At 39.9% G+C, this 9,531-nt stretch overlaps 2 protein-coding genes across 2 annotated transcripts; both read right to left on the reverse strand.

Annotated features, from left to right (window-relative positions):
* Positions 1-522: 522 nt before the first annotated feature.
* cfap20 (cilia and flagella associated protein 20) lies at positions 523-4,392 on the reverse strand. Its single transcript, XM_058377130.1, has 6 exons — positions 3,943-4,392; positions 3,486-3,565; positions 3,282-3,393; positions 2,918-3,106; positions 1,753-1,863; positions 523-1,026 (listed from the first exon to the last, which is right to left on the reverse strand). Exons 1-6 carry the CDS (start codon positions 4,024-4,026, stop codon positions 1,021-1,023), a joined length of 582 nt encoding a protein of 193 aa, XP_058233113.1. The 5' UTR covers positions 4,027-4,392; the 3' UTR covers positions 523-1,020.
* Positions 4,393-5,613: 1,221 nt separating this feature from the next.
* Positions 5,614-8,977, reverse strand: oxsm (3-oxoacyl-ACP synthase, mitochondrial). The gene is made up of 3 exons (XM_058377532.1): positions 8,819-8,977; positions 6,908-7,915; positions 5,614-6,351 (listed from the first exon to the last, which is right to left on the reverse strand). Exons 2-3 carry the CDS (start codon positions 7,882-7,884, stop codon positions 5,949-5,951), a joined length of 1,380 nt encoding a protein of 459 aa, XP_058233515.1. The 5' UTR covers positions 7,885-7,915; positions 8,819-8,977; the 3' UTR covers positions 5,614-5,948.
* Positions 8,978-9,531: the final 554 nt, after the last annotated feature.

Genomic DNA, 9,531 nt, shown 5'->3' on the forward strand with positions numbered 1-9,531 from the left:
AGAGAGAGGGGAAGGGAGGGAGAGAGAGAGAGAGAGACAGAAAGAGAGACTGCCCAGCCAAAGTATCAGCATTATATTGGCGTGAAGCTCACAGTCCCTGATGACCACAGTGAGCTTATACCACAAATACATTCAGTTATGTTTCATGAACATTTTCTGAACACTTCATGAACATTACATGCGCTTTGTAACAGTGTTTAATTCCGTTTCTGTTTTTATAGTTTTGCTTCCTTTTACATAGTAAATCCGTTTAGGTTTTTGCACTTTATCAATAATGCAAAGTTTCCTGAGCCTTTCATCAGTTATCATTATAAAAATCAGTCATTTATACGGATCAATTACAATTCACATGAATGTTTTATGTTGATGTAAAAAAGAATTGGTTTATTTCTGGAAACATAAATGTTTGCCATTTTAATTTCAGTTCAAATTGAATGCCTTTTTCTGTTGTACTTTTCAAGAGCCTGGACCAGAAGTGAAAGACTTTCAGCTCCTTTTTTACCCAAAGATCAATTCCGTGAATGACTTTGTAAGATAATTTAATAGACTTTAATTGAAAGATTGAAACATTATATAAATCAGTGTTTCTATTCCAGACTTTTCCACTTTACATTTTTTGATACAGATTAGGTTTTATAAGAGGTTTATTTTAGTGAGAGGAGACCAGAATAATTCTATAAATACCACTATTTTTCGGCCCGTGACCTTTACCGTAAACCATGGAACAGGTTTGAAAACGAATGTGGAATTAAAGACACAACTCTACGGTCCTACTGGTGCACTGACTCCATTGTGGCAGCTGATGTTCCGGTTCAGAAATAAAGCTGGTCAAGCCAATGACGTCTTTCGTGTGTTCGACACCGGGTACACGTTACAGTAATAGAACATTTTTATTCTTACACTGCCTAAAAACATACAGGGGCAAAACTATACTAAACGAAACAAAGTCATGTGACTGGATGGAAAACCGGTGAGGGAGGAAAAAGGTTTGGAATGAAGGAAGGGTTGAGATGTGCCTCGTCATTGCTGTAAAAACAGAAGCAGAAGGAATCGTTAGTAAGAACAGCTCAAATCTACAAAAATACAGTTTAACTAATACTGTACCCTTCAGTTTATACCACAAAACTCTCCGTGTCTCAATCCTGATTGGTCAGAAGGTGAATCATTTTTCATTAGGAGCAGCATTTAAAGGTGTTTGCTTCAAATATGGTATCGTTTCTATGGTAACAACTTACACAGGGGGCGTGTATAGTGGTGATTTAACACTAATGAGAAATGTATTATTAAAATGAGTGTACACTGAATAAAAAATGTTTATACATGAAAGATTTTTAAGGAAATGAGGATGGACGGTGTTTCTGCTATTACTATGGAAAGGAGAAATCCTCTGCTAAGGCACTTTTATAAGTGAGAGAGAGAAAAAAAAGAAGCAAACAAACTAAGAAAACCTTCTCCTTATTTCATCAGAACATCATCTCCTCTATTATTTTAATAATAATAATAACAACAATAGGGTTCTTTTCAATTAACCCTTCAATATGGTTCTATATAAAGACCAGTTTTGGGGATCCACACTTTATATGGAGCAAGTAATAAAACCATTGTCTCTATAGAACCGTTCCTTTTAAGACTGTATAAAAACGTCTCAAGGTGTTTAATTATTCCTCTCATGTTGTTTTGGGGTATAAATTAATATGCAGACTGTAAAACAATGGTGATGGACTAGAGGAAGCTGTCATGCTTGAGACTCACCTTAGCTTTGTTTTGTACCGGCAAGTAGAGTTTAAACTCGGCCGGCAACTCGTCTTCCGAGTACAGTCTGTCAGAAAAGTACACTCTTCTGATGCGACAGTTCGCGTGAATCTGGAAGATAATCGAGCAGGTCACTAATATTCAAAACAGAATAAAAACTAAACTATTTTACTAAATACTTGCTTTTTAAAAATCACAGACAAACTTAATTGTCCTAATGAGCTTCTGAATTGAGGCACTTCAGCTTCCAGGTCATCTACTTTAATGGCAATGGCACAATTTTACACTCATCCACAAGGGTCATCATATATTTAAGAAAGCTCCATTTAGTAAGCTGAAGAATGGTGTCAGACTCGTCAGACACAAACAACTATATAATGAGAAAATTCCTTTTCATAGAAACCAACACCAGCTATTGTTAGTATAATACTATAACTTAATTGTAATACTAGGGGGAAAAAAATAAGTTCAGTGTTGCTGTCTGTCTGTACTGGAGAACGTAAACAGTACTAAAGTAAATAACAGATTTTGTGCTGTTACAAAACAGAAATATGTTATAGCCCTGAGTGCAAATAGCCCATCCTACTCTTATTCATAGATCCAAGTTAGATTTAAAGTTAATCCAATAGCAGACATTATCTTTTATATCCACACAACATTTTGCTGGATGTACACAAAGAAATATATAGCATCGATTCAAACGTTGTATGAATCAAATTAAAGAAAAAATGATCATTTGAAGTGTAATTTAATGCCATTGTGTGAATGAACATGATATAAAAATGTTTGTTGTCTAAAATTTAAAACGCTATTAAATGAATATAAATTACAGACTGCAGTGCAGTGATATGAGGCAGTTGCTACAACAGAGACTCCGTTCGGCTAGTTAGAGATAAACTATATGACGAGTGCAGTTGCACTGCCGGGGTATTTGTGTGAAAGCCTCTTCAGGCTGAGATGAAGTGAGAGTTAAATCTCACCCCCCTGACACCACTATCAGCATGGAGTCCAGTTGCGTGGTGGGTAATGTAGGAAACTGTTGAGGGTAAAAGTGGCCGCCATGGATGGAATAAAATAAAAAGCATCTTATTAGATTGACATGCAGACTGCTATTCTGAGTGCTTGACTCGTTGCAAAGGCACTTTGCCTCATGCTCGGCTCATACCTGTACTCGCAGTGTCTCGATGTAGTTGGTGCCGTAAGCTCTCCGTGTGAAGTCGGACAGGTTGAACTGGATCTGGTTCCAACCGTCGTCCAGCCGCATGGGCATGGTGCAGATGAAGGGCTTCACCCGTGTGGTGCTCTGGTAATTACTGGCTCGGAATCTCCGCCGCACGTTTTTATCATCCAACACCTGAGAGAAGAAAAACGAATGGCTCTAAGATACAGCACCATACATACACACACAGGTCAAACAGCAGGCGTGTAATAACTGACTGCTGAAATGGAAAATAAATAACATCTGCAGGGAGCAGAAAGCACCACTTGGCACAGGTTTGTCTAGCTTTATTTGGTGGTGTATTTGGTACCTGAACTTCAAATGTGAAATATTTCTTCAGATTCTTGATGATCATGACCAGGAAGGGAAGTTTGATGCCCAGGGTTTTCTTTGGATCTGCAGGGCATGTGATGTAGGTCGTGCTGTGGATGAGAGAGAGACAGTAATTAGGCAAATCTTGCAAGAATGAATGAATGAACAGAAAACTGAGGTCCAGTTACATGTTAATGCTTACCTGACATTGGTTCCTTCCACCTCAAGCACCAGTGACTGGATGTCGTTGTCTGTAATCCGCTTTATATGTCCATTTCTCACCTGCAAGCACAATTTTGTGTGAAATTTACATACAGATACACAGACAGATGAAGCTGGAAAGAGAGACTGTCGTGCAGTTAGTGTGTATTATAACTACAGGACTCAAAAATAATGAGCATAATAAAGACTAAAAAGGTAAGCCCTAATGAAATGGCAGCTAAAAACAAGGCACGTGAACACTGATCCACATTAAACCAGAACATTAAACAAAAAATAGTGTGTAGGTATCTCTAACACAGCCTGATGTACTTAACCCAGATTTAGACTTTAAACGAAAGGTCTCCATCTTTCTGGTTGTTTAGATATCTATCTTAAGAGTAGTTAATAATATCAGACTGACTGAATGACGCTTAATCGGTGCACGCGCAAATGTTTACCTTCTTATCCCATATTTGTAAAGGTTTGCTTCCAATGCTGTACAAAATGGACAAGAAGCCGCTTTGAAACGTATTCTTAAACATAACTAAAAAATATATTCACAAAACTCTGCTTTATACTTTTTATAAAACACACACACATATATATATATGTAACCGCGCTTCTGTTTACAGCGCTCCTAGCAGCCTGAGCTTGCGCCTTAAAATAAACGCTCCGGGTAGCAACAAAATCTCGATCAAACGTTCCACAACAAAAGATAATATATATATTATTCCTTAACAAATCGGCAAATCGTATTATATTGTGAAAAAACGCGGAAATGTTTCAGCACTAATTTCAGTATTCAGTAAGTCTGTGTGTGACAAAATATAAGCTTTCCCCGAGAAATTTGTCAGGATTTAGTCCAAATGAGGAGTCTCTCTCTCTCTCTCTCTCTCTCTGTGGTCAGAACCCCACAGTAAGCTCACTCGAGCTCGCGCAGCTATTTTTTCCCCGTCGCTAAGCAACACAATGCGCCTCCTTGATCATACCAGGAGCTCCATGTTGGCGCACGTGTTGTCATAGCAACGTAAAGCCGCACGTGACCGGAGTAGATATGTTTTGCCATATTAATAATTAAAATGTAATTAATTTTTTTTAAATCACCTATTAAATATATATTTTTAAAGTTATATTATTATGCAGCAATAAAAATAACGTTTATAATTGAATCAATTTAATTTAAAAAAAAACACTGAATTTGCATATATAACTATAATAACTAAATAATAACAAATATAATTACTAAAATAAGAGTTCATCAAATGTTGTTCAAATATTATTATTACTATTTTCTAAGTAACAATGCTATCACTGATCTATCTATCTATCTATCTATCTATCTATCTATCTATCTATCTATCTATCTATCTACACTATGTTGTCAAAAGTTTTAGGACACCCCTCTAAATCTTTGAATTCAGGTGTTGAATTAGAGCAGAGACTGGGAGCTAGGTCAAAACTCTGATGTCATATAATATATGTAATATATTATATATAATGTAATATGGAGTTGTCCCGCACTTTGCAGCTATAACAGCTTCAGCTCTTCTGGGAAGGCTTTCCACAAGGTTAGGAGTGTGTTTATGGGAATTTTTGACCATTCCTCTAGAAGCGCATTTGTGAGGTCAGGCACTGATGTTGGACGAGAAGGTCTGGCTCACAGTCTCCGCTCTAATTCATCCCAAAGGTGTTCTATCAGGTCGAGGTCAGGACTCTGTGAAGGTCAGTCAAGTTCCTCCACACCAAACTCACTCATACATGTCTTTATGGGCCTTGCTTTGTGCACTGGTGCACAGTCATGTTGGAGCAGGAAGGGGTCATCCCCAAACTGTTCCCACAGAGTTGGGAGCATGAAATTGTCCAAAATGTCTTGGTATGAAGCTGAAGCATTAAGAGTTCCTTTCCCTGGAACTAAGGGTCCGAGCCCAACCCCTGAATTCAATGATTTGGAGGGGTGTCCCAAAACTTTTGGCAGTATAGTCTATCTATCTATCTATCTATCTATCTATCTATCTATCTATCTATCTATCTATCTATCTATCTATAATGCATTCTTTCTTATTTCATTATTTGGACCTGATGCTGTCCGCACACGTCTGTTATGGGTGTCTAAGTAATAAGCATTCATATAATTGTTATATCTTTAATTCCATGTTTTGCTTTAGCATTCCATGCATCATCTAGGACATCAATTATTACAGTGCAAGACCAGTGTTCAACAAAACAAAACAATTTTATATTTTCCATTTTAACTGTATTCCCGATAAAGTTTCACACAGTCTTCAGGAGTTCTATCTTACTCAGGCCTAGCTTTTCACTGCTCTCCTAAGTTGAACTATATTCCTTTATTAAAATGTATTCAAGACAATGAAAAAATAACAATATATATCTTCCATCAACAACATTTTGTCGAAACCTGGAAATCAGCTCAGCTGACAGCCTTCAGTGTATCACTCATTAAATCTCACACACTAGCCAGACACAGAGAGGCGTTTGTGCCTCCAAACCCAAACGAGTTTGTGAGTGCGATTCTCCTGCCTCCTGTCCTCCAGGGCTGGGCAGCACACGGCACGTAGTTCAGGTCAAACTCAGGCTCGGTTCGGTCCAGGTTCAGAGTCGGAGGCAGGACTGCGTGGTAGCATGCGAGTGCTGTGAATGCTGCCTCCAGAGCACCGGCTGCTCCCAGAAGATGCCCCGTGGCCCCTTTAGTGGAGGAAACAGCGAGAGACTGTGAGTGCTGCTGGAAGAGTCTTTTGACTGCAGCGTTTTCTGCGGCGTCTCCCAGGGGTGTAGACGTGGCATGAGCGTTCACATACGTCACGTCTGATGGAGACACGCCGGCATCACGCAGAGCTGCAGACATGCACCTGTCGCAAAAAAAAAAAAAATAAGAGTTAGCACTGAGAATACAACGTGTAGGTATCAGAACTTCACTGCATAAAATTTTGACATTATCTTATTATTATTCAAAGCATTGTTTTAAAATAGTTTTAAGCATTTTTAAACATTTAAGAGTACTTAATAGCTGATATTTGTTGGTCACATATAAATAGGGAAAAACTCTGTAGTAGTAAGAGAACTTAAAATATATTATCTCAGTTGAATATTAATGTAGAAGTCTTTATACAAGACCTGTCATGATGTAGGTAAATGATAAAACACCTAGGAGCATGCCATTACTGGAAAACAATCAGAGAAAGAGTGGTGTGATGCCACCCATGCAAGCAGAGTTACTCCTCATCCAGTGTTGATTATTTTCCAGTAACAGCACATCCTGAAAGGTTATATTTCTCATATGCCACATCAACAATATTTAACATATTAAAACACAACACTTCAGACTTATTATCCATTTGTAGTTACTCTAAACAAAAGTTAATAGGTAAAAAAATGCAATATATTATAGTGGGTTCAAATCACTACCTGAAAGCTCCATCTCCATCTGCAGAAGGTGCTGTGATGTGACTGGCATCTCCTGAGAGTCCGTATCCCAGCACTTCTGCATAAACCCGTGCTCCTCTCTCAACAGCATGTGTATACTCCTCCAGAACCAGCATGGCTGCACCTTCACCCATCACAAACCCTTCTCGCTCCGGGTGAAACGGTCGAGATGAAAGCGTAGGCTGTTCGTTCCAGCTGGTGCTCAGAGCCCGTGCACGTGCAAAGCCCGCTATGGCCAGGGGGCTGACGCACGCCTCGGTTCCTCCAGCGAGCATCACCGTGGCGTCTCCGTGGGTGATGAAGCGAGTGGCGTCTCCGATGGCGTGAGCCCCCGTGGTGCAGGCAGTGGACACAGCATGGTTGGGTCCCTTCAGCTTGTGCTTGATGCTGATGTGTCCGGCGGCCATGTTGACCAGGATGCGTGGAACGAAGAAGGGACTCACTTTGCTGTAGCCACGTGTCTGAAAAGCAGAGGCAGTGCTAGCGATCTCCTCCAAAGGCACCATGCCCATGCCTACAGCCACCCCTGTGCTCAGCTGCTCCTCAGGGCTCCTGGGACACCACCCACAGTCCTGCAGGGCCAGCTGAGCAGCACCGAGGGCCATCACCGTGGCCTGAGACATGCTGTTTATCTCCCCACGTGAAGCAAACATTTCTTCTTTAAACTCTCCCTCGGCGTGTCCTCGAGGAACCCGAGCCGCTACTTTACACGGTACTGCTTTGTACTCATCCGGGTCCAGGGCCACGATCCCGCTCTCTCCAGAAATCAGACGCTCCCAGGGCAGAGCCGTCCCCGTCCCCAGTGGAGACACAAGTCCAATTCCAGTAATCACCACTCTTTGGAGACATCTGGTACGGCTGTGCTCACTGTTATGCCTCTCAAAAGTTTGTACACCCTTGCAGGTCAGCACTCTGGTGGACAGCCTCACCGGCAGCTTCTGCCAACACGCCAAAGACATTTCTCACCTCTGAGACCCTGGACGTTATAAACTTAAACAAAACATGTTGACATTATTATGCTGATTGTGTTTATTTCAGGATACATGGCACAGTTTTTTTCTGAATAAACTGTACAGGAGATCAGCAGTTTCTGAAAAACTCAATCTGGCACCAAACATCTATTATGAAAATCACACAGATTGCATTTTGATGCAAATATTAACTGCATGATTTTATGAATTGTGTTTTATATGATACACTATATTACCAAAAGTTTTGGGACGTCTGCCTTTACATGCACATGAATGTAATATGGAGTTGGTCCACCCTTTGCAGCTATAACAGCTTCAACTCTTCTGGGAAGGCTTTCCACAAGGTTTAGGAGTGTGTTTATGGGAATTTTTGACCATTCCTCTAGAAGTGCATTCGTGAGGTCAGGCACTGATGTTGGACGAGAAGGTCGGTCTCGCAGTCTCCACTCTAATTCATCCCAAAGGTGTTCTGTCAGGTTGAGGTGCAGACCAGTCAAGTTCCTCCACACCAAACCTATATCTTTATGGACCTTGCTTTGTGCACTGGTGTGCAGTCATGTTGGAACAGGAAGGGGTCATCCCCAAACTCTTCCCACAAAGCTGGGACCATGAAATTGTCCAAAATGTCTTGGTAAGAAGCTGAAGCATTAAGAGTTCCTTTCACTGGAACTAAGGGTCCGAGCCCAACCCCTGAAAAGCAACACCTGAATTCAATGATTTGGAGGGGTGTCCCAAAACTTTTGGTAATATAGTGTATCTGCATAAACGAGCAGGTGTCCCTATTAAACTGGACAGTGAGTAAAGTTTACACCAAAAGTGTATTTATTTAATAATCTATCTTTAACAAAGTGGTCAGTAAACGTAAACAACACGCACGCACAACATGACCTTAAATTTAGCATGACATTTTGACACAACTTACCTCATTGTATTTAACACGGCTAAAATTCAGCGAAACACAGCGGCTGTGTCTCATTTACTCACACTGCACTTCGTATTAGGACGTAGGGAGTTAAAAAGCGCCTAACTATCGCGCTGTCGTTACACACTACATAGTGCTATAGTATTTACATCAGGACGGAACCTGTTTCCGGAAAACAGAAACATGGCGCTACACAAAATAAAATAAAAGTCAAAGATAAAATAAAAGTCTCTAACCTGGCAAGTAAATACTGTACAGCACTGTGTGAATACAATATTATTGTTGTTCTTTTTTTTTTTCCAATATTAGTCCACGTGGCTACTTTTCTTTAATTGTTGTTGTTTACATTTTTCTTTCTTTAAGAAAACAACACATTTTTAATGTTAGATTATGTGAACTAATCACAGCACTGTCTTCTTTTTCATGATGTATGTAAACTTTGGCACTCTTTCAAATGAAGAACAGATCAGTTAGGATGTCTCAGCTGTGGGGAATGTGCTTATAGTGTTCTTGTGTGTGTGAGAGACATGCTTTGGACCCCTGATGACTTTCATTATAACGTCGGTGTAATTATTTTTTGATAACTCTCTGTAGACAACACGGAAGGTTCGAGAAAGAAGAAAATTGAGGCAGTCTTGTGAACACAAAGATTAATTTATTTATATTCTTAATTAATTAATTAATTTTCCCTTTTAGCGTCACTATTTGACACT

The sequence above is a fragment of the Hemibagrus wyckioides genome, linkage group LG24 (assembly GCF_019097595.1).
Source record: "Hemibagrus wyckioides isolate EC202008001 linkage group LG24, SWU_Hwy_1.0, whole genome shotgun sequence".
NCBI lineage: Eukaryota > Metazoa > Chordata > Actinopteri > Siluriformes > Bagridae > Hemibagrus > Hemibagrus wyckioides.

Coding starts and splice junctions, on each gene's coding strand:
- oxsm (XM_058377532.1), bottom strand. CDS start 7,884: ATGTCTTTGGCGTGTTGGCAGAAGCTGCCGGTGAGGCTGTCCACCAGA. Junction 6,352..6,907: donor GATGGAGATGGAGCTTTCAG/GTAGTGATTTGA, acceptor TTTTTGCGACAG/GTGCATGTCTGCAGCTCTGC.
- cfap20 (XM_058377130.1), bottom strand. CDS start 4,026: ATGTTTAAGAATACGTTTCAAAGCGGCTTCTTGTCCATTTTGTACAGC. Junction 3,107..3,281: donor ATTTCACATTTGAAGTTCAG/GTACCAAATACA, acceptor TTCTTCTCTCAG/GTGTTGGATGATAAAAACGT. Junction 1,864..2,917: donor TCGAGACACTGCGAGTACAG/GTATGAGCCGAG, acceptor ATTATCTTCCAG/ATTCACGCGAACTGTCGCAT.